This window comes from Bufo bufo, chromosome 8 (genome assembly GCF_905171765.1).
Source record: "Bufo bufo chromosome 8, aBufBuf1.1, whole genome shotgun sequence".
NCBI lineage: Eukaryota > Metazoa > Chordata > Amphibia > Anura > Bufonidae > Bufo > Bufo bufo.
This window is the reverse complement of record NC_053396.1, coordinates 17,611,319-17,636,326: the sequence shown is the minus strand read 5'-3', so window position 1 is coordinate 17,636,326 and position 25,008 is coordinate 17,611,319. Positions and strand designations below refer to the sequence as shown.

General features: G+C 47.4%; 1 protein-coding gene across 1 annotated transcript in view; it reads left to right on the top strand.

Moving 5' to 3' along the window:
* The window catches only part of CCDC187 (coiled-coil domain containing 187), a 61,962-nt gene that overhangs the window by 21,393 nt on the left and 15,561 nt on the right, over positions 1-25,008 (top strand). The window contains exons 14-24 of the mRNA XM_040404781.1: positions 3,042-3,145; positions 5,609-5,694; positions 7,051-7,164; positions 7,329-7,393; positions 11,273-11,355; positions 14,578-14,657; positions 15,289-15,476; positions 17,273-17,360; positions 20,691-20,837; positions 21,811-21,989; positions 22,379-22,500. Coding sequence (XP_040260715.1) covers positions 3,042-3,145; positions 5,609-5,694; positions 7,051-7,164; positions 7,329-7,393; positions 11,273-11,355; positions 14,578-14,657; positions 15,289-15,476; positions 17,273-17,360; positions 20,691-20,837; positions 21,811-21,989; positions 22,379-22,500 — 1,256 coding nt within the window. The remainder of the gene's footprint in view (positions 1-3,041; positions 3,146-5,608; positions 5,695-7,050; positions 7,165-7,328; positions 7,394-11,272; positions 11,356-14,577; positions 14,658-15,288; positions 15,477-17,272; positions 17,361-20,690; positions 20,838-21,810; positions 21,990-22,378; positions 22,501-25,008) is intronic.

Genomic DNA, 25,008 nt, shown 5'->3' with positions numbered 1-25,008 from the left:
ATCAATCACCAGGGTGGCACCTGGAGCCCGACAGTCATGGAGGAGACGGCGCTGATTCTCAGCTCGGCGGAAAAACCTGTTCCGACACTGTCGGCAGTTCACATACCCGGCGTCGACAACTGGATCGCAGACTTCCTCAGCCGGGAGCGTCTCAATCCCAGCGAGTGGGCTCTTCACCCGCAGGTCGGGACATCTGCGAGAGGTGGGGTCAGCCGGATGTGGATCTCATGGCCTCACTGTTCAACAACAAGGTTGAGGACATCATCGCGCGGTCCAGGGACCCCATGGCCCTGGCATGCGACGCGCTGGTGATTCCGTGGAGACGGTTCACGTTTCCTTACGTGTTCCCGCCTCTTCCTCTCATTCCGTGTCTTATCCGGAACATCAGGTCAGAGGGACTGCCTGTCATTCTTGTGGTCCCAGATTGGCCGTGCAGGGTGTGGCACGCGTCCCTAGTCGCCCTTCTCGCCGATCTTCCACCCGAATTTAGGGTCGCTACATTTAATGGCATGCATGTTGAAGCCCCTGTACTGAAAGCTCATGGGTTTTCGGATGCGAGGGTCCAGACGATGATTCGGGCCAGGAAGCTGGCGTCTTTCAGAATCTACCACCGGACCTGGAAGTCCTACTTTAGTTGGTGCAAGCGGAGACAGCTGTCTCCCATTCGCTTTTCTTTGCGGCGACTTTTGGCTTTCCTGCAGTCGGGCATGGACTTGGGGCTGGCTCTCAGCTCCCTCAAAGGGCAAGTGTCGGCTCTCTCTATTCTTTTTCAGCGAAATTTAGCTTCACTTTCGGCGGTTCTGACTTTTCTGCAAGGGGTGGCGCATGCTGCTCCCCCTTTCCGTCCTCCGTCGGATCCTTGGGATCTTAATCTAGTGCCCAACGCTCTCCAATCTTCTCCGTTCGAGCCTTTACAGCAGGTGTCGCACGGCTTCCTGTCTTATAAGGTGGCTTATTTTTGGTTGCAATTACTTCTATCCATAGAGTGTCGGAACTCGTGGCTCTGTCATGTCGGTCGCCCTTCCTGATCCTCCATCAGGATAAGGTGGTCCTTCGCCCTGTGCAGTCCTTCTTGCTGAAGATGGTGTCGACATTCCATCTAAATGAGATTATTCTTCCTTCATTTTGTCCGGACCCGTCTCATCCTCGAACAGTCGCTCCATACTCTGGATCTGGTGCGCGCAGTGCGTATCTATCTGTCCCAGACGGCATCTTTCAGGCGGACGGATTCCCTGTTCGTGATTCCAGAGGGGCCGAGACGAGGGCATTTCCAGATGGATTAGTTTGGCCATTGTGGAAGCGTTAAGGACCGGGCACCGCCCTTCCGGATGACTGCTCATTCGGCTCGGGCAGTGAGAGCCTCTTGGGCGATGCATCACGGGGCTTCGGCCCTTCAGGTGTGCAAGGCGGCGACCTGGTCGTCGTTTCTCCTCCTTCCCATAGACTGCCCTCATACTTCCTCCTTTTCATAGACTACTCCATCCATCTATCTATCTATCTCTTCCTCCCTTGATGTTTCTTTTTTTCATCCGTATCCAAAAACGTATAATGGGATGCCTCAGACGGTTGCCATACCGCGGCTTCCGTCACCATAGAGTTCTATTGCAAAAAGAAAAAAAGTAGGATAGAAAAGCGCAGTGTGCTACTCTTTTGTATCCCAACTTAAACGTTAAATCGGGGATGCTCAACCTGAGGCGCTCCAGTAAAACTACAACTCCCATCATGCCCTGTTGCAGGCTGTCCATGCATGCTGGAAGTTGTAGTTTTGCAACAGCTGGAGGGCTGCAGGTTGGCCATCCCTGCGTTAAATGGATGGCAAAAAACACCATGCTTAGACATTATATGCGATTCACTATTTCTCCACTGGAGGGCGCCCTTGCCCAACGTCTCGGGGTCACTTCTGTTGTTTTCATGTAAACTATCATTATTTTTTGTCTTTTTGCATTCAGTGATTTGTAAACCTACCTCTCTTTATGTCTCCAGCTACTCTGTACTTACCTGGGCCTCCTTTCTCCTAGTAGACCGCAAATATGAATTGCGTCTCTCCACCTGTACACTTCCATTACCATAGATATAATATGTAGCGCAGCTCCTTCTGATTATGTCGCCTATTGCTTTTTTTTTTTTAGAATAGTCCAGTTTGCATCCCAGTCCTTGCCGTTGATTCCATTATAAATCAGCGGGATCTGTTAGGATTTGCTGGTATCGTCTAAAAACGGATGTGTCCGAATCGCTAGGGTCAGTTCGCATGTAGGGGAAACAAAGTTTTACGATACAAGGCAAGTCAGTGGGATTTTACCCAGTCTCGTCCACCTCCGCAGTGCGGATTTTTGCTTTCTGTAGTGGATATTTTTGCCGATTTTTTTTCCCATCAATTACCAGGTAGAAATAATCTATAATATACATATATTTTTCCTGACGCAGGGCCCTGTCCGCCGCGTCCCGCCCCCGCCCGCCCCAGACATATGGTTGCAGGGACGGGCAGCGTAAATTGATTATTTGAATAATATAAGTACATAGTCAAATCTCCTCTGATCTCCTTTCCTCGCGAGGATTAGAGCGATTTAACCTGCGCCATGGTGAAGATTAATATAAAGTAATTGTTTTGCCTTGCCTCGATCTTTGTAGAAATATGATTGCACCAGGATCTGTCAGGAAGATTTATTACAAAGTAATGGCCTCTGGCCGGCCACCTACGCTCGCTGGCCGCAATTACATATATTGTGTGCCTTGTGCCTCCCCGCGCGCCTGTGATGCCCATCGCCCACCATTTACATGGCCTGCAGTGGCGTACACAGAAGAGAGGGGGCGCCCCCTCGCCCTTTGTCCCACCAGGATCGGATCCTCTATGGTACGCCGGATTTTCATTGCGAAGCGCCCAAACACATTACATAGACTACGGCCAACCTTTACATGGGGGGGGGGGGGGAGGGAAGGATCAGTCATGTTGGATTTCAACATGCCTGATCCTTTGTTCTCATGGAATGTTAGTAGGATGAGGCCCCCGTATCTTATTGACATAGATTTGATTGTATTGACAGCCCGCGCAGAGGAAGCAGCCCGAAATTGCGGAGGGAAACTTCACGGTCACCGCCAAGGCGGAAAACAGCATCTCCTCGCAAAACAGCACCTCCTCCACACAGCGGTAAGATTTTTTTAATTTTTTTAAATTTTTGGCTCCGTGGGCCCGGGGCTGGTTTGGAAATGGCAGAATGTGAAGACTGAGGACTTGGGTCATATATAGTTTTCCATAGAACCCAAAGCAGCGCCCCCCCAGTCGCCCGCTGTGCAGGGATCGGCAGCCATGCCTGTGCATGTGAATGGCGCCATGCTGCAGTTCCCTGCACAGTCGGGTAACCGGGAGAAGGGGACACAGCACTGAGTCCCTTGATTCCCGCAGTTCCAACCACCATAAAGTGACGGCTTGTCCTAAAAGTAGGGCTCCTCTTTATACGATGGGAATGCCCCTTTAAGGAACCCTACAGCCAGTCTATACCCCACATGACATGGCTGATAACAGGGAACAGTAGATTGAAGCCAGCGCTGTTTCTTCTGGCTTTGTGCATAATAAGATGATGAAGAAGAAGAAGAAGAAGTGTCCTCCAATCCTCTGTAGATGATCTCCACCTCTACAGAGGATTTATTCCCCCTTAAAGAGGACCAGTCGTCTCTCCTGGCATGTCTGTTGTAGTAACTACTTGCATCCCCCCCTATTCTTATGACTCTATGATGTGTCATCCCTCTATTATTACTGCTAGAAGTTATGAATGAATTGCCATGTTTGCCATGAAGGTCCAGCTGGGTGTTACCATGAAGGTCCAGCTGGGTGTTACCATGAAGGTCCAGCTGGGTGTTACCATGAAGGTCCAGCTGGGTGTTGCCAGTGTCAGACTGTGCAGGAACAAACCCCCCAACTGTAAACTCCCACTGTCGGCAATTGATTCATAACTTTCAGCGGGAATAACAAAGGAGTGGCACAACATAGAGTCATAAGAATAGATGCGCTACAATTATTAGTACACGGGGGATACAAGTAGTCACTAAAACAGACACGTCAGGAGAGGCGACGTGTCCTCTTTCAATGGGTTAGTGAAGCAAGAGGTCGTCATTTAGAAACAGCGCCACTCTGGTTTATGGGCTGTGTGCGGTATTGCAATTCAGCCACATTTACTTGAACAGTACTGCAATAGCAGACACAGCCTATATGGACCAGAGTGGCGCTGTTTCCTAGAAGAAAGCAGCCATTCTGCACCAAGACCGCCATCCCACCGGACCCCCTTTACCCAGGCTCAGCTGAGCATGCATGTATTCTTAATGGGGAGAAGAGAAAAAGGACGATGGCTTATCTCCAATGAGGACAAAAGGAATTGGGTATGCTGAGATCCAACATTCCCGATCCTTCTGTTCCTCGACACTGGGAGACCCTCCGCCTGGTCCGATGGGTTCGGCCCACTTTAATCTGTCACATGGCTGTGGGACTACTGGGCGGGCAATATGGCAGCCAGAAGCTGCCGTCAAATAGCCATGTAAAAAAATAATTTGTCGTGGGCATTAGGTGAGAGGGGGACATTTTTTGGGCATAGTGGCCCCATAGTGACGATTAATACCCCCTGAAAGCTGATAAGTCCCTAAGGGTTACAAGACATGTCCGCCGCCAGCACCAAAAGCGTGAAAAGGTCCTCCATTAAATATTGTCTCCTGCATTAGAGGCATTTATTTCTACAAAGCCGCTAATTGCTTCGCCGCGTTCATCCCTTTTATTAACTACCAAGCAGTTTACAAGCTGTTTCCCGCCCCCCCCCCCCCCCCCGCCCCCCCCCCCCCGCCATCTTGCATTAGAGGTAAGGTCGCCCTGCGCCCCCCTTTTTTTTTTTTTTTTTTGAGTAATCTCCAGCTTCTCCCGCATCTGGGTAACAATATGATTTATGCTGATTTACCAAGCAGGAGCCGCCGGGCGGACGTAAGCTGATTACTGACTTTTGGCCTTACCGCGGGCTGAAAGAAATTAAGCTTTAATCTTCCATTTATTCAACTGGAATTATAGTAAATAAATTCTGCAAATTGTTAATAATCGAGGCGTTTATCATCTCGGCGGCTGCAGGGCGGGGGTGTAAAATGTGCATAGGCGGGAGCAACGAGCGCCACCGCGTGCAAATCCAATAGACGGGTCAGTAATGACCGCTTACACGCAGGGTTGGCAACCTCCGGCACACCAGCTGGGGTAAAACTACAACTCCCAGCATGCTCCGTTCACTTCTTTGAGAGCAGCCAAGCAGGTGCCTACTATCAAAATGCAGGACAACCCCTTGCTATGCTTTTAGGCTGACCCCCCCTCACTGAGGTCTTTTGTCTCTTAGCTGGAGGGGGTCAGCCATTGTAGGTGGTCATACACATTAGAGGATTTCCGACCCTCATTCTAGTGGCATCTGTCTGGACACTACTCCAAGAATTAACACGTCCCGTCTTGGTGCAGTTGCGACTTTGACCCGCGGCATGTGAACGTGCCCTAAAGTTTATGGCCGCCTTAAAGGGATACGAACGTGCGGCTCTAGGAAGGTCCTCAACAGCACATGACGTGAATCTGACGCACCATGTGGTTTCTCTGCAGAAAAGAAGGGGAAGCGAGGAACACCGCATCATGAGGGATCCTCCTCCTCTCCAGGCAGACGGATGGAGATAGCGCCCCGAATACAAGTATGTGAAGAGCTGTACAGTTCCATCAAGCAGCTGATCAGCAGGGATTCCGAAAATGGGGCCCCCACCAATCCGATATGGATCTGTTATCCCAAGGATAGATCTTCAATACTTAAAGGGGTTGTCCGGGTTCACAGCTGAACCTGAATATTTCCCCTTTTTTCACCCAGGCAGGCCCCCTGATATGAGGATCGGACTATTTTATGCTCCGATGCCCTCCATTGCCCTGAGCTGAATCGGCTTTTTCTGGAGATCCGGTGACGTACCGAGCTCTCCATGGGTAAGCTAGGCGGAGGAGGCAGCGAGCCCGGTGACATCACCGCACTAATGGGCGGGCTTTACTGCTGCCCTAGCCTGTAAAACTGCTAAAGCCCGCCCATCAGTGGCGGTGATGTCACCAGGAACACTGCTAGGAGGAAGCCTCCGCTTAACGGTGTAAAAATATAAACAAACAACCCTTGTCCTGCGCGATTCAGCACAGGGCAAAGGAGAGCATCGGAGCGATCCTCATATCAGGGGGGCTGCCTGGGTGAAAACGGGGATATGTTCAGAGAACCCCTTTAAAGGGCATCTGTCAGCAGTTTTGTCCCTATGACTCTGGCTGACCTGTTACATGTGCGCTTGGCAGCTGAAGACATCTGTGTTGGTCCCATGTTCCTCTGTGCCCGCACTGCTGAAAAAAATGAAAAGTTTTAATATATGCAAATGAGCCTCTAGGAGCAATGGGGGCGTTGCCGTTACACCTAGAGGCTCTGCTCTCTCTGCAACTGCCGCTCCGCAGGTAGTGAAAATGTCAGCATGCTTGGCCCTGTCAATAAAAAGTGCAGAGGGCACAGCAGTTGTAGAGAGCGGAGCCTCTAGGTGTAAGGGCAACGCCCCCGTTGCTCCTAGAGACTCATTTGCATATAGTAAAACATGAATACGGGACCAACACAGATGCCTTCAGCTGCCAAGCGCACGTGCAAACGGTCAGCTAGTGTCATAGGTACGAATCTCCCTTTAAAAAACCTTGGCACTCTCCATTACACCAGTCCACTTTTAGGTCCAAAATTTTGTTCCGGTTAATTTCCTCATGTTATCTCTACAAATGATGTAATATTGGCTATGAGCAGTCACCACCAGGTGGAGCTAACTGCGAGCTGATTTATAAAGCTAGTATTGAATTTATACATTTTATATGTAGTGAGCTCCCTCTGGTGGCCACAGTGGGAACTTCTAGGACATTGTCAGCTGCCAGCTGGGCACATAGGGGTCCGCTGTAGGTATGCCACGGTGCCTGGTGAAGGAACCTAAGCTTGCACCTCAGCAGATAAAAGGTGCCGACAAACTTTTTTAGATATATTTCTGACCCCGTAGGCTCAGCTTCAGCAACAAGAAAAGGACCTGGCTGCACTGAGGCTGAGAGCAGAGACGGAGGCCGCGGAGGCTCAGAGGGGCCTGGAGGAAGTGATGAGACGTCACCGCCGGCAGGTAGAACTTTTGATGCATTTTCAGGGAGATCTCGAGTATCACGGGATAGTGGCCGTGGCACGTCACCACCTAACTCTTGGCTTCCGCCCTGTCTGCTCAGAATTGGCCACCATTGCTGGTTGTTATTTAGGGCTTGTAATCCAGACATTTCTTTTCTCTTGCAGGGTCCAGGGCTCGAAACGGGCGGACACCGTCACCACAGCCGTGGTCAAGAAAGTGGAAATGATGGGTAGGTTTCCCGCCTCTTCGGGATGATAGGGTGACATTCCTGATTCGTCTGTCGTCTCCATCTTTCATGGAGGGGTCCTGGAGATGGACCAAATCCCGCAGGAATCGGCAGGTTCGGGCGCCTTATCTTATGTGTATGGTCTCTCTGTGCCGTGTCCAAGGGGCTTCAAGCACTATGGCCACATTGTTCTGGGGGTCCCGACAGCGTGGACATGTATGTCTGATAGATGCAGGTCCCAGAGACCACCTCACCAGAGGTAGCGCCTGCATCTATCAGACATTTTATGACAATATCTGTCCATACTGGGAATGTCCCTTTAAGTTGAAAAAAATCCAAGGGGTTTTCTGGGTGTTTAATATTGATCACCAATCCTCAGGATATCTGATTATCTGGAATGTTACCAAGCACAGCGCCATACTTTGTATAGTGGCGGTGCTTGGTATTGCACTGAGCTGTACCTAGGTTGTGTGACTAGCCTAGGGCGTGAGAGCTGCACCCTCTTCAAACAGCTGATCGGCAGGGCGCGCCAGCAGTTAGACCCCCCCCCCCCCCCCCACCAATCTGATATCAATGGCCTATCCTGAGGACATCAATATTAAACACCCGGACAACCCCTTTAAGAGGAGCATATCTGATTTTGATGCCATTACCAGGGCTCATGATGTGAAGACATGTTATGTCCATGTTACCGCTGCCATCCACATCAGCGTGGGGCAGGCTTGGCCAGCAGTGAATTAGTTAATCGCATACAATTGCATCGGAAAACAGCGCCTTGGGCCCCCCCTGATTGTCAGATATTGCTGAGCGAGCACTTTCGGGATACGGCGCGGCTTGAGAAGTGGCAGATTGTGCAGCCCTTAAGTGACTACTTGTCTCCATTAGAGGGAGAAAAATCATCCCGGGAGTCGGGTGTAATTGTTCTAGGCCGGCTCTCATCATCAAGCCGCCCGGCGGGCCCTCCTGTGTCCTTGGGTCAGGGCGTACACAGATCTCATAGGGCCCAATAGCTCAAGTTAATGTAGACCCCCTGCATAATCAACTCCCCCCCCCCCCCCCCCCCCCCCCCTTTGTTCGACTTCTAAGCCAGAAAAGGGGAACAGGTGGTTTGCAAATAGGGCACTCGTTCTGTTTCCCTTCCCACAGTGTATCATGAAACTGTCTGTCTGCAGCCACCACTAGGGGGAGCTCACTCCATAGGAATGTACACAGGTACCATTGATTTTTAGAGAAGCTGTAAAAAAAAAATCTTTGAGCTCCCCCTGGTGGCAGCTTCTGGAAAATGCAGTTTTTTCATGTCAGGAGGGGAAAAGGAGAAACAGTTGAGCTCCGGGCCCCCCTTCCCCAGGTCCTCATAGCAGTGGCTTAGTCTGCTTCTATGGTAGGTAACTTTAAAAAGTATTTTAAAGAATTGCATTATGAGCAATTTCCTGACAACTGTGGACACTGTAAGACAATGTTATATGGGCACTGTATGGTGATGTTATATGGACACTGTATGGCGATGTTATATGGGCACTGTATGGCGATGTTATATGGGCACTGTATGGCTATGTTATATGGGCACTGTATGGCTATGTTATATGGGCACTGTATGGCGATGTTATATAGGCACTGTATGGCGATGTTATATGGGCACTGTATGGCTATGTTATATGGGCACTGTATGGCGATGTTATATGGGCACTGTATGGCTATGTTATATGGGCACTGTATGGCGATGTTATATGGGCACTGTATGGCTATGTTATATGGGCACTGTATGGCTATGTTATATGGGCACTGTATGGCGATGTTATATGGGCACTGTATGGCTATGTTATATGGGCACTGTATGGCGATGTTATATGGACACTGTATGGCGATGTTATATGGGCACTGTATGGCGATGTTATATGGGCACTGTATGGCGATGTTATATGGGCACTGTATGGCTATGTTATATGGGCACTGTATGGCGATGTTATATGGGCACTGTATGGCTATGTTATATGGGCACTGTATGGCGATGTTATATGGGCACTGTATGGCTATGTTATATGGGCACTGTATGGCGATGTTATATGGGTACTGTATGGCGATGTTATATGGGCACTGTATGGCTATATTATTTGGACACCGTATGGCTATGTTATTTAGGCACTGTATGGCAGTCTTATTTGGGCACTGTATGGCAGTGTTATTTGGACACTGTATGGCTATGTTATTTGGACACTGTATGGCTTATTTAGGCACTGTATGGCGATGTTATTTGGGCACTGTATGGCGATGTTATATAGGCACTGTATGGCGATGTTATATGGGCACTGTATGGCGATGTTATATGGGCACTGTATGGCGATGTTATTTGGGCACTGTATGGCGATGTTATATGGGCACTGTATGGCGATGTTATATGGGCACTGTATGGCTATATTATTTGGACACCGTATGGCTATGTTATTTAGGCACTGTATGGCAGTCTTATTTGGGCACTGTATGGCAGTGTTATTTGGACACTGTATGGCTATGTTATTTGGACACTGTATGGCGATGTTATTTGGGCACTGTATGGCTATGTTATTTGGACACTGTATGGCTTATTTAGGCACTGTATGGCGATGTTATATGGGCACTGTATGGCTATATTATTTGGACACCGTATGGCTATGTTATTTAGGCACTGTATGGCAGTCTTATTTGGGCACTGTATGGCAGTGTTATTTGGACACTGTATGGCTATGTTATTTGGACACTGTATGGCGATGTTATTTGGGCACTGTATGGCTATGTTATTTGGACACTGTATGGCTTATTTAGGCACTGTATGGCGATGTACTTTGGGCATTGTATAGCGATCTTATGTGTGCACTGTATGGCAATATTATTTGGACACAGTATGGAAATTTGGGCACTGTATGACAATGTTATTTAGCACTGTATGGGAATGTTATTTCCCCACTGTAGGACAATATTAATTGAGATTTGTGCACATTATATGGTGGCGTTATTTAGGCACTTTACACGGTTCTATGATTTGTAGTATTTAACCAAAAGGGCAAGAATTTGCACAGGAGCCCCCTGCACTCATCATAAGGGACCCAAGTGCCCCCACAGGCAGCACAACATAAGCAAACAAAGGACGGAGAGGGGACGGCCTGGGCCAAACATATACATAAAACATTAATCCCTACACCGCCATACCGTGCAAACCAGCTGTTCGCCTGCTAAATAGAGGAACATTAACTGCGGAAATAACTAAACTGCATGAGAATTAGGCTGGAAGGCTTGGCAGGCCCTCCTTACAAGTCTTTAGGTCCAATTAAGAAATGGAAAAAAAGGTTCTAAAAATGCCGCAGAGGGTGTAAGTAATCAGATTGTGCCGAAATAAAGCCCCCTAAACAATCTAATCAGGCCTATATAATCTTTAAAGAACAAGTTCAAAGCTGGCGGGGGCTTTCGCTGATTACACACATGCCATTTGGATAACAGGGCAGAGAAACGTTCAACCTTTTACCAGTAATTACCTGGAGAGGATCCAGCTCCCCCCGGCCCGGCCCTCCCCGGCTTCCAAATTCACTTCAGGAAAAGGGATCAACAAGAGCAATGACATTACAACATGACTTAATGCTGTCTTACCAGGAATGCATTACTCGTATTATTCCTATTGGAAGGAGTCGGAGGGGAGGATTTATCAATACTCGGAGCCAGACAGGGAGACTGCCAGCTTTAACGGCCGGGGATAAATCAAGCGCTTGACATTACCAATCTGATTGCTCCGCATCACTCACTACTCCCATTTTCTTCTAGCACTCTGGGGTTGTAGTAGTCGCCTTGCGACTGGCTGACCTTCTGCTAAAAACACAAGAGCCTGATATCCCGTCCCGTTATGCTTTATTGCAGGTTTGGAGCTGGATTAGGCGCATGTGTGGAATTGGACCAGCGCGGCGCGGGCAACGTCAGTCCGGTCACTTCGCACGGTACCAGTATGTTGATGATACGGATACAGACTATGGATATATGTGTATATGTATAGTATACAGAGCAGAGAGTTCAGATCGTTTGAGGTGCGGAAAAATGGCTGCACTTATGGAATTAGCCGAGCGCGGCGCGGGCAATGTCAGTCCAGTCACGGACGGTGCACCGTACCAGTATGTTCATTATATGGATGCAGACCGTGGGTATGCATACAGTGTGTGTGTGTGTGTGTGTGTGTGTGTATATATATATATACACCTATAGTATATGGAGCACAGGTTTCAGATAATTTGAGATGAGAAAAAATGACTGCACATATGGAATCAGACAAGCGCGGCGCGGGCAATGTCAGTCCAGTCACGGACGGTGCACGGTACCAGTATGTTCATTATATGGATGCAGACCGTGGGTATGCATACAGTGTGTGTGTGTGTGTGTATATATATATATACACCTATAGTATATGGAGCACAGGTTTCAGATCATTTGAGATGAGAAAAAATGACTGCACATATGGAATCAGACAAGCGCGGCGCGGGCAATGTCAGTCCAGTCACGGACGGTGCACGGTACTAGTATGTTCATTATATGGATGCAGACCGTGGGTATGCATACAGTGTGTGTGTGTATATATATATACACCTATAGTATATGGAGCACAGGTTTCAGATAATTTGAGATGAGAAAAAATGACTGCACATATGGAATCAGACAAGCGCGGCGTGGGCAATGTTGGTCCAGTCACGGACGGTGCACGGTACCAGTATGTTCATTATATGGATGCAGACCGTGGGTATGCATACAGTGTGTGTGTGTATATATATATACACCTATAGTATATGGAGCACAGGTTTCAGATAATTTGAGATGAGAAAAAATGACTGCACATATGGAATCAGACAAGCGCGGCGTGGGCAATGTTGGTCCAGTCACGGACGGTGCACGGTACCAGTATGTTCACTATACGGATGCAGACCATGGGTGTGCATACAGTGTGTGTGTGTATATATATATATATATATATACACACACCTATAGTATATGGAGCACAGATTTCAGAACATTTGAGATGATCAGACAAGCGCGGCGCGGGCAGTGCCCGTGATTATGGATACAGACGATGCGTTCAAGTATATACATATAGTATACAGAGCAGAGATTTCGGATTAACACCCACCAAAATTGTACCTCCATATCGCAAAATAACCCGAACCATATATCCAAACAAATCCATAATACCTACAAATAAAATATAGTAATAAAGTAACGTAATGTAAAAGATAAAGAACAAAATATATATCACAAAACAATCTTTATTAGCACATATAATAAATAATATACAAAATGGCCATCGCAATCCATATTAAACCCATTAAAACCAACCGAAGTAGTTGGTAATATTGCTGCCCAATTATGACAAAGAACCATTGAACGAGTGCAGAACTCCCGGGGAAGGTAACACTAGGTTCACATACATGTAATGGTGCATATGAGACAAATAAGTATACAGGGCACGAGGGCATCCCCCAACTGACCCCAGCGGGTTAGTAAAATAGATATGAGTATAAAGAATCGTGTCCCAAAGTGCCTAAATCAAAATCGCAATAATATACAGAACCTTAAGGGAAAAAGGACACGTGTTAGCCCGATGTGCGTTTCGCAGTCTATGGAATTACGCGAGCGCGGCGTGGGAAATGTTAGTCCAATCACAGAGCACGGCACCAGTATGTTGATTATACGGAAACAGACTATGTATTCAAATTTATACTTATAATATACGGAGCAGAGATTTCAGATCGTTTGAGATGAGAAAAAATGGCGGCACATAGGGAATTAGACGAGCGCAGCGCGGGCAGCGTTAGTCCGGTCACAGAATAGGACATGTTATATTTTTTTTACGGGGCTACGGAACGGAGCAACGGATGCGGACAGCACACGGAGTGCTGTCCGCATCTTTTGCGGACCCATTGAAGTGAATGGGTCCGCATTTGCGGCTCGGATGTGGACCAAAACAACGGCCATGTGAATGAGGCCTAAGGCGCACAGTAGTGTGGGTAAAGGGAAGTGACTACTGATCTCAGCACGTTTCTGATTTAGGAAAGCGGTTGTCAATCCTTAGGCTTACAGGGGCTGTCCCACTTTATGATCTCATGGAGAGGTGATAAGTATCTGGGGGTCCAGCCGTTGGAGCCTCAGGAATCAGCACACATTACGGACATTGAACTGTGATTTGGGACGGTATCTGATCTCTAGAATGATGGGGCTCTGTACATGAATCATAGCCCTTTGGCACCACGCAGAGGGCCATGCACACCGCTGTGTCAGTTCCCAGTAACAGAAGTCTCTGCGCAGTGCCTAAGGGGTTAAATCTCTTTATAGAGCCTTTCCAATCTGCAAGCATTGGTCCAAGATCACAGACGCCACCCATCACACGTCTGGCTTTTTCTGCCCATTACTACTATATGGCACTGCCATGTGCCTCCCAGGCATCTGTATATGGTCCTTGCTGGATCATATACTGTCCAATGGTGGGAGTTTCTTTATATAGTTTCCTGGGTGGCTTGTGACCATGTGGCATGCGAATAGGATGGAGAGAGAACCCTATAGTTCAGAAATTCTAGGACCTCAGGTTGGTGAGAAATGCCAGGACCCCAGGTTGGTGAGAAATGCCAGGACCCCAGGTTGGTGAGAAATGCCAGGACCCCAGGTTGGTGAGAAATGCCAGGACCCCAGGTTGGTGAGAAATGCCAGGACCCCAGGTTGGTGAGAAATGCCAGGACCCCAGGTTGGTGAGAAATGCCAGGACCCCAGGTTGGTGAGAAATGCCAGGACCCCAGGTTGGTGAGAAATGCCAGGACCCCAGGTTGGTGAGAAATGCCAGGACCCCAGGTTGGTGAGATTTTGTAAGATTGTCCTACTGCACCTCTGTCGATAAAGAGATATTTCTCTGTCTAGAGGACACGGAACATATGTGCAATACAGAGACATCCGACTGATTTTGATTTAAATGAACACCTTGTAATACTTCATTTGCCCTGCGGTGGTGCTGTAGGGGAATTAAACACTGCCAGATCACCCCGATCGTTGTGATCTACTGAGCTATTTTTTTCTTGTGGGGCCCGTCTAACAAAAGTCCTGTACCCATGTCTGGACAGGGGTGTCATAGGCCTCCCTGGAGTCCTAATCTGTCCATTCTTCTAATATCAAAATTAAATTCTTCCTTTATGTAGCGAGTGCGGCACCTACTGAAACAATAAGCCTGGAGCATTCCTGGGATCACACAGAACCGGCCACAGACTCCACCAGCAAGGTAATCATCCCGTCACAGACTACCCCTTTAACATCAGAGCTGAGAGTTTGCCACCGATTGCTCATTTGCAGTGCAGCGGCCTCTACAGGTGAAATGTGGCATTACCTGCATCCATTTAAATGAATGGATGACCATGTAATGCATGGACCGGTTAGCATGTCTCTGCTTTGAGCGTTAAAGAAGGGTCCCGCACTTGCACCCTATCATGTCCATATGCCCTGATAGGGGTTGTAGTGATGAGTCGACCCCTTCAACGATGATTTGCTTTTCCGTTATTCTTGTGCTTAGAGAAAAAAAAAGTCCTCCACTTGCTATTTCCTCTGGTGACCAGCAGGTGGAGCTTCTCTCATGCTGGATCCGATGTTGAATGTTTTGCCTATTGTTAGTATCATTTTGCTGTTTTATTATTGAAGCAGCGGCTTTTATAAAGGGTTTCTATAGGGAACAGCGACCTCTGCGCGCACATACTGAGCTGTGCTCTCCGGTGCGTCGGTTCTGGAAGAGTGAGGGGGGGGGGGCACATACATTTCTTCCATGCACTTTAGGACAAGGTAACATCTGGGGTGTATATGACATTTTGGCCTAACTCATGACCTACAATGCTCAGTCATAGGTTTTATCTCATTTACAGTGGAGTGAGGTTGGCGAGTTTTACGGTTCCCCGAACATGTTCACGCGTTTCACCCTGGAGATGTCACAGCAGTATCTCCGAGAAGAGGAATTGCGTGCTAGACACCAGACCGCTCTCCTCCGGCTCCGGGAAGAAGCTCTTAAAGAGAAGACCAAGGCAGAATTGGCCCTGCTAAATCACCAGAAGATGTGAGAAAGCTTTCCTTAGCCACACATAGGCTAAGTGGACTATGTTCTAGGTTACTCTAAGTGTCTCATCCAGTTCTATATTACTCTAGGTGTCTTATTTAATTCTACATTACTCTAGTTTTTTTTTTATTCAGTTCTAGGTTATACTAGGTGTCCCATCCAGTTCTAAATTACTCTAGGTGTCTTATTCAATTGTACGTTACTCTAGGTGTCTTATTCAATTGTACGTTACTCTAGGTGTCTTATTCAGTTCTAGGTACTGTAGGTGTCTCATCCAGTTAAAGGCTACTTTAGGTGTCTCATCCAGTTCTAAGTTACTCCAGGTGTCTTATTCATTTTTAGGTTACTGTAGGTGTTTCATACAGTTCTTTATTACTCTAGTTGTCTTATTGAGTCCTAGGTTACTCCAGGTGTCTTATTCAGTTATAGGTTGCTCTATGTGTTTCATACAGTTCTGTATTAATCTAGTTGTCTTATTCAGTTCTAGATTACTCTAGGTGTCTTATTCAGTTGTTGGTTACTCAAGGTGTCTCATCCAGTTCTATAGTACTCTAGATTAATTCTAGTTTGCTCTAGATGACTTATCCATTCCTAGGCTGCTCAAGGTGTCTCATCCAGTTCTATGTTCCATTAGGTGTCCTATTCAAAACTAGGTTACTCTAGGCAACTCATCCAGTTCTGTATTACTGGATGGCATCTTATTCAGTTCTAAGTAATCTCATGTTCTTATCCAGTGTGGAACTAGACGAGACAGACACAGCTCTGCTCTTCTTAGGCCACAACTGTTCTAAGTTGGCTGTAAACCACACATTGTACTGCACTGTCGCACTTGATATCTTGTGCACTGCAGACAGTCTGCACAGGGGCGGAATGACAATTGCGGTGGCGTCTAAGGGTCTATGGCTAAAGACAAAAGTGTGGGACCTGTTAAAGAATGAAAGAAGTATAAAGGGGAAACTCCCCGGGGGGTCGGAATCGCTAACAGTCTGCCCCCAGCCATCACATCATCTTTGCACGGCATTGCATTTCTTAAGGCAAGATTCAAGATAAGGGCTCATGCACACCACAGTATGTATTTTGCGGTCCGCAAATCACTGATCCGCCCAAAAAAAAAATGCTGACATCCATGTGACGTCTGTGTTACATCTGTTTGTGGATCCATTGTAACAATGCCTGTCCTTATCCGGAAAACGGACAACAAAAGGACATGTTCTGTTTTTTGGAGGAACGGATTTGCGGACATATCCGGGTTTTTTTTCCGGCCCTATTGAAATGAATCGTTTCGTATAAGGGCCGCAAATTTTTTTTTAAATGGAACGGACACAGGCAAAAAAAAAAAATACGTGTGTATGACCCCTTATTCTAATACATGTTTCAATCCCCCTCACCATTTTCAAGATCTTTGTTTGCTGCCAGTGAATGGAAATACTCTTGTTTTTACATCCAAACTAGAAAACTAGTAGTCATACCATTATATAGAGACCAGACAATCCGATCTGATGCATGTTACCTGCACCGATACAATGTAACACATGATCAGGATTGAAACACACAGTGTATTAGGACATTCCATAGCTTTCCATTATAGACAAGTGTCTGACCCCAGCGAATGGGAAGACAAAAGTCCCATTTTCCTTTTGCACAGGCCACGGTGGCCACAAGTGGAAAGAGAAGCCTCTGTCAGTAGGGGCACGGTGGTCTCTCTTCTGCTTGTAGCTCAGCTGACACCCATTTCCCCGATACGTGTGGCACCCACACACACGGCGTCTCCTGACGTGATTTCTTGGTTGCTTCAGATACTGGGAAACGAAGAACGAGCCGAGTAAATTGGAAGAACTCCAGAGACAGGAGCATGAAACCCAGAGGAGCCTGAAGCAAGAGCAGGTAACAGGAAACCCACTAAGGTGCACCTGACCTCTACCAGTATGGAGGTCTCCAGCGCGTGGCCGTCCAGCTGTCGCAAGACTACAACTCTCAGCATGCCGGGGCATGCTGAGAGCTGTCCTTTCGCAGCATCTGGAGACCAAAATGATGCTTTGGCTGGATCTTATCCTTTCCTTCATGCACTCGTTTTTGACATGACCCCAAATGTCTGACTTGACGCAAGTGACCTGGACTTTTAGAGCAGAGTTTCCACCCTCTAATCTTATCGCTGTGTCCTTGCAAGCGGCTGGGAATGCGGCCATTTGTCACACAGCTCCGTCCGTAGGATCCACACATGTAGAGAAAATGAGCTTAATACAGCCATCCTCCCTGAAACCAGGGGTTGTTTATCCTTGGGGGACCCTTTGTGCAGACACCCCCCCCCCCACCTCCAGTGTGGCTGGACCCACGGTGGGAACCATACTTAGGCTACAGTCTATGGGGGCTATTTACATGCCTGTTCTTTAACGTCCAGTGAATAGCGGCCATAAAAAAAATAGGACATATGCGCTATTCAATGGGACCGTTTAGCGCACCTGTCTAATGGCCTTTTAGGGGGTTAAAATTTGTAAAAAATTACTCATCTCATCCACTTGCACGCGCAGAAGCTGACGCTCCTCCCTTGATGCTGAAGGACCTGCGGTCCCAGCGTGATGATGTCACCATTATGCTGGGAGTGCATGGTGATGTCATCACTCCAGAGCAGCCTGCCTCTGCACGTGCAAGTGGATGACGTGAGTCAATTTATTTATTTATTTTTTGGCATAAAAAACAAACAAACTGCACATTATTAATGCTAGAGGCCGCCCCAGGGCACATTATGTATACTGCAGGGGTTGAGATTTAATAAAAAATAAAAAACTGGCGTTAAAAATGGATGCAAAAATACCATTAAAAGGGGCCAGACAGCCAGAAAATGGATGTGAAAATGGTGTTTTTTATGGCCATTTTTTTCACTGTCATGTGAATGTAGTCCTACCTGATCCCCTCTCCTGGTTTCTGGCTCTTTCTCTCCCCCTCAGGCGCCGCAGGTCTGGGGTCTCCCCAAGTTAACATCTGGTTTGATGCGAGTCCCATGGCCGCTGAAGCCAATGAGCGGCCGCTGCGGTGACGTGTCACATGACCCAATGACATGATGCAGGTCACCACTGTGGCCAATCATTGGACGTTGACTGGAGAGACCCAGGAGCCATGGCAGAGCCGGGACCCAGCGGCAGGGATCTGATATGATTTCCATCGTGGGTCCGGCCGCACCGTGGGGTCTGCAGATAAAGTCTTCAGTGATAAATGACCCCTTTAAAGGGATTGTCAAGTATTTCACTATTGATATTGATCCTGGACAACCCCTTTAACCATACCGGTACATCACAGTGGTTGAGGTATGGAGCGGGCTGCTGCTGTACTCCATACGCGACAGATGTATCATACAGCAGGCACCCGGCCACAATGACGGGGAACAGCGATCCCGCCGAACCCCGTAATTTAACTCCTCAGGTGCCGCAATCAACGCTGATCGCGGCATCTGTGGAGTTAGGGCTCATTCACACGACCGTATAAATGAGTCCGCATCCGTTCCGCAAAAGTCCATTGATTTCAATGGGGCCGCAAAAGATGCGGACAGTACACCCTCTGCTGTCCACATCCGTTCTTCCGTTCCGCGGTTTGCAAAAAATATAGAGCAAGTCTTGGACAAGAATAGGCATTTCTATAGTGGGCCGCCCGTTCTGTTCCGCAAATTGCGGAACGCACATGAGTGGCATCCGTGTTTTGCGAATCCGCAATTTGCGGACTACAAAACACGGCGCAGTCGTGTGAATGCGCCCTTAGGGACGCTTGTGAAACCTTCCGTGGCAGCCATGGCACCCTCCCTGCTTTGTGCACAGCGCAGCAGGGAGCATGTGAAAATCCTGTTCACCCTAATACATCTCTTTTAGGCCTCCTGCACACAACCGTTTTTTGTTTTTTTCCATTTACGGGCCGTTTTTTGCGTTCCGTATACAGAACCATTTATTTCAATGGTTCCGCAAAAAAAACGAAATGTACTCCGTATACATTTAGTTTCCGTTCAGTTGAGAGATAGAACTTGTCCTATTATTGCCCGCAAATCACGTTCCGTGGCTCTATTCAAGTCAATGGGTCCGCAAACAAAACGGGACACATACGGAAATGCATCCGTATGTCTTCTGTATCCGTTCCGTTTTGCGGAACCATCTATTGAAAATTTTATCCCCAGCCCAATTTTTTCTATGTAATTACTGTATACTGTATATGCCATACGGAAAAACGGAACAGAAACAAAAACCGGAACAACGGATCCGTGAAAAACGGACCGCAAAACACTGAAAAAGCCATACGGTCGTGTGCAGGAGGCTTTAGGGTGAATAGAACAAGGGATCAAAAGATCCTAGGTTCTAGCTCCCAAAGGGGGATAATAGTTAATAAATAAAAGTTTTAAAAAGTTAAAAAATATTAAAATATTAAAAGTTTAAATCACCCCCCTTTCCCTATTTTACATCTAAAAATAGATATAAACATATCAGGTATCGCTGCGTCCGAAAATGTCTGAAGTATTAAAATATTTTTTTTTAATTCATGTGTGGTGACGTAAATAAAAAAAAATTAAACACTCGATTCACCATTTTTTGGTCACCTTTCCCCCAACATAAATAAAAAATAATATTACAGTGATCAAAAATGGTACCAAGAAAAATTACAGTTCATGACCCAAAAAATGTGGATGGGAATATAAAAAAGTTATGGCAATGCAAATGAAAAATTCGATTTTTTTCAGGTTTGGTATGGCTGTGTTCGTATTGAGCCACAGAATAAGAATGTCATGTCGTTTTTAGCGAACAGTGAACGCCGTGATATCAAAACTTCAAAAACCTTGTCAGAATTGTGTCTTGTTTTTTTGTTTTTTAATTTAACCCCACAAAGAAAAAAAATTTCCCCCGTTTTCTAATAACAGACATGGTAAAATAAATGGTGCCCTTAATAAATGCAACTTATCCTGCAAATTTTTTTAAAAAAAGTTACGGCTGAACGTGGGGAGGAACAAAAAACGAAAATGCAAATCCAAAAATGGGCCTGGTACTTAAGGGGTTAAAGGGATTTTTAAGCCCTACAAATACTCGTCCTATTTAGCGTCCACGGCTATGTGACATCACTAGGGATGGCGTGGCAGCTTCTGCGGTCACGTGGCCATGGACAATAAAACAGTGGCTAATTAGAGGACGCAGATTAGTGTCGCTCTGAATCATTGCTCATCTATAGGCCAATCCTTCTCTCCAGGCAGAAATTAGGCACTTGCACAATATCTACAAGGCGGCCCACCGGGAGAGGAAGCTGTTGCTCAGGCAGCAGAGGGAGATCCTGAGGATACAGCGGTCTGCGGTCCAAATCCAGCAGAAATTGCACAACTCTTGGGTGACACGTCAGGTATGCACAAAGAAAGCTCAGCGTTTTTCCTATGTAAATGATATTGCATGTGGACGCCCGTCCTGACCTAGTCGTGCCCGCACAGCTGCTGCAGGGGGCGCCACAATGCATCCAATCTGAACATGTCAGCAGGACAAAGCTCAGTCCTGTCCCTGACCCCAGGCTGTGCGCCCGCTTACCTACAGCAGCTGTGTGAGCAGAAAAGATTTCCGAAAATCGTAAGCGTTTTAAATTCCACTTTTGCAAGATCTGTGCTTGCAGGCAGTGAATGGAAACGGGGTATGTTCTAAAATGAGAGGTTATTCAGAAACAGCACTGGATATTGCAGTTCAGCTACATTGAAATGAATGCTGTATTACCATGCACGACCTGTGGACAGGTGTGGCACAGTTTTTGGAGGATTTGGGATTGTGTCTGATGCTGGACAAGCCCTTTAAAAAGGAGCTGTCCCCTCTCCTCACATGTCTATTTTAGTCCATACCTGCATCCCCCATGTAAAACCAATTCTGGAGCATCTGTTCTTGTGACTCTATGATGTGCCATTCCTTTATTATTCCTACTATTAGTTATGAATGCATGACGGTCCAGATGGGAGTTACCAGAAGTTATGAATGAATTACTATTAGTTTGCAATGAAAATCCAGTTAGTGGTGTGGTGTCCCTGTACAGTCTGACACTGGCAGCACTGATTGGATATTGTCAGATTGTGCAGAGACAACCCCCCAAATGGTAACACCCCTCTGGATCTTCATTGCAACCTGATAGTAATTCATTCCCTAATTTCTAGCAGGAATAATAAAGGAATGGCACGATATATAATCCTAAGAATAGAGGCACGCTACACCTTACACTAGGTTGGTAAGCCTCCTCCATTGTGTTGTCCTTGGTCTGGACAGAGGTCCATCTTAGGTGAGTGCAAGACAACGTTGTGCCTTGTTTTTCCAGACGTCTTGAGACACATTTTCCCCTGCAGGCTTCAGAACCGATTGACCTTGATGCTTCCGGACAACAGCCAGGATACAGGACCCTCCATGAGTCCACGTTGGCTTCTGAGCACCTGACCCAGGATACGCAGTCGGCCATTTCTGACCTCTCCGAGGACGATGACATCACAGAAAAGACCCAAACCACAAAGACGTGTCCATACGTAGTGTAAGTCTTTATTACCTTGAAATCAAATATTTCATTGAAAGTTCCAAGAAAAAAGCATGGATCATACATCGTATTTCAAGGAAAGCTCCACCTTTTGTTGCAATGCATCCAAAATACTAAGTAACTTTGCAAATAATCTCGACAGAAATCTCATGTTTTGTGTATGCAGCTCCTATGCAGACCCTTGTGTTTCCATGGTTACAACTACAGGACAACTTTGTGGAGTCCCTTACTTCTTGCCACATGTATGGGGACATGACTACAGGATCAGACTACACCGGGTCTGTTTGTAGTCTGTTACCATGGAGACGCATAGGAGCTGCAGACCGTATAATTTAGGGATTTTTAGTGTTTGTGCACATTGTATCAGTTTGGTTTGTTCTCAACAGGGCACAGAGGACGGAGGACGCGGGTACGTGTCCCGTTCCAGAGGTCTGTGACCAATCGCCTCTTATAGAAAGTGACCCCCAGGGCGGAAATTCAGCAGAAAAGAAGGTGGATTATACTCCAGGTAGTGTTACGGACTACTGATACCAGCATGGAGGTTCGCTTTAAGGATTCACTCTCCATAGTGATCTCTGTCCTCCCGGCAAAAATTATTGAAGTCCTTAAAGGCGTTAAATGCCAAATTAAGGCTCCATTCACACGTCCGTATAATGGGTCCGCAAGTTGCGGAACGGGTGCGGACCCATTTATTCTCTATGGGGACGGAATGGATGCGGAGAGCACACTATGCTTTCCGCATCCACATTTCCGGAGTGCGGCCCCGATCTTCCGGTCCGCAGCTCCGCAAGAAAATAGAGCATGTCCTATTCTTGTCCGCAATAGCGGACAAGAATAGGCATTGCTATGGGGGTGCCGGCCGGGTGTATTGCGGACCGCATCATATAACAAAGCCAGAACCAGCCCCGGACCTCACATGGATCCAGAGATCTCCCCATTCACTGCTCTGCTAGATCTATATCTAGCTGGCAGCTCAAAGGGGTGTGTCCGTTCTTAGGTGTGTGTCCGTTCTTAGGGGTGTGTCCGTTCTCAGGGGGCGTGTCCTTTCTGCTGAAGCTCTTTGCCTATAACTGCCACATTTGCTAACAGAACATATGGATGGTGACAGTTGGAATATTTAAACTGAGCATGTGCGACCACCTCAGTGAGGTGGCAAAGAACAAACAGCAGGTGGCGCTATACAGATACATTTTATTGAATAGCTCAGTGACTATGCCCAATCTTTGTAAAGGGTACCTAGATCCCCATAGAACAAGGTAGAAGGTCCAAAAGCAAAAAGGAAATAATCCGTGCACAGTGGCAGATCATAATAGGGGCGACATCCCTATGGGGTCCATCGCCGACCCCACCCACAACGCACAGTCAGTCTCGGCAGCATACAGTTTATCATGTAATGGGACCAGACCTGAAGTTAGCCGGCTGCTTCTTGTTCCGCCGGGGCAGGACGCCGCTTTCACTAGCAGAAAGGGAGCGTCCACCCCGTTCTCTCTCAGAGTGCAATGCCGGCCATTTTCCACAGCCGTAGTGACATCACTGACGTGTCACTACTAGCCCACCAGTGCCGCCATTAGTGACCGGAGGAGCGGCCTCGGTGCGCTGGAATCTGGGTCCTGTCGGACTCGGCCAGTAAGTTTGGGGGCACACGAAGCGATTCACTGTGAATACAATATATAATATGATATATAATAGTCAGAAGACTATTGGTCACACCAGGCTGCAGCACATAAGTCCTTGGGTGAAGCAGAAGTCCACGTGCTTTTTCCCAAACAATATAGCAGGCCTTAGTCCCGGCCCAGACTGACAAAGCTCCAGTATCAGATGGAGGATAATCCACACAGCTGAGACTGCTGGCTGGGTTTTTATCCCAAATCAAAACCCGGCCTGGAACGTGGGGAACAGCCACCCACCCTGCACTTTAGCTGTTCCCAGTAAGAGCCGGCCCGGATCGGCTTTACGGCCACACTAAATAATCAATAGTGTCAGTCAGCACTAGCTGCCGCTGACACTCAAAATTAGCGGCTCTTACCTCACCGAGGCCAGGAACCTCGGCGAAGCATATCTTCCATCAACGACGGCCCCTTGCGCTTTCCTACAGTATGTATTAAAAAAACGCAGCCATCGATTTCAACGAAACTTGGTATACACATCCCTTGCTACCTGGAAAGAAATCTTGCGGGGGTCTCGGCTCTCTAGGACGTACCGTTCCTGAGATATTCCCTAAAAATGACCCGCATTAGCCAATACAAGCCTGCAAGCCTTTCACTTCATATCCCAACTGCCATACACACGGTCACATGTCCCTTATCAGCCAATAGAAGCTCGCAGGCCCTTAGTCTCCACATACACACAGTTTTACTCCAGGTTTCCATAACAACCCAGCCATTTTTCTTCACTGCTGTAGGTCAGCTTTAGGCTAGGGCTGCACGACACAGGGCACAACTGCACTGCTACACGTGTCGCACGACATCTTGGATGGATTTTTTGCAACTGTCGTGTCGCAGTCGCAGCATGTCACATGTCGCAGTGCAACGCCATAGACTATCGTTATACAAATTGTTGAGACAAAATGTCGCGCGACACATGTCGTCGTGTAGCCCTAACATTAAAGGGGCAGGGCGCTGTGGAGGTCACTGTTAAAGGGGCAGGGCGCTGTGGAGGTCACTGTTAAAGAGGGGACACTGTGGATGTTACTGTAAGGGCTCTTTCACACCTGCGTTGTTCTTTTCTTCCGGCATAGAGTTCCGTCGTCGGGGCTCTATGCCGGAAGAATCCTGATCAGTTTTATCCTAATGCATTCTGAATGGAGAGAAATCCGTTCAGGATGCATCAGGATGTCTTCAGTTCCGGAACGGAACGTTTTTTGGCCGGAGAAAATACCGCAGCATGCTGCGCTTTTTGCTCCGGCCAAAAATCCTGAACACTTGCCGCAAGGCCAGATCCGGAATTAATGCCCATTGAAAGGCATTAAGCTAAACGTCGTTTCGGCGCATTACTGGATCCGACGTTTAGCTTTTTC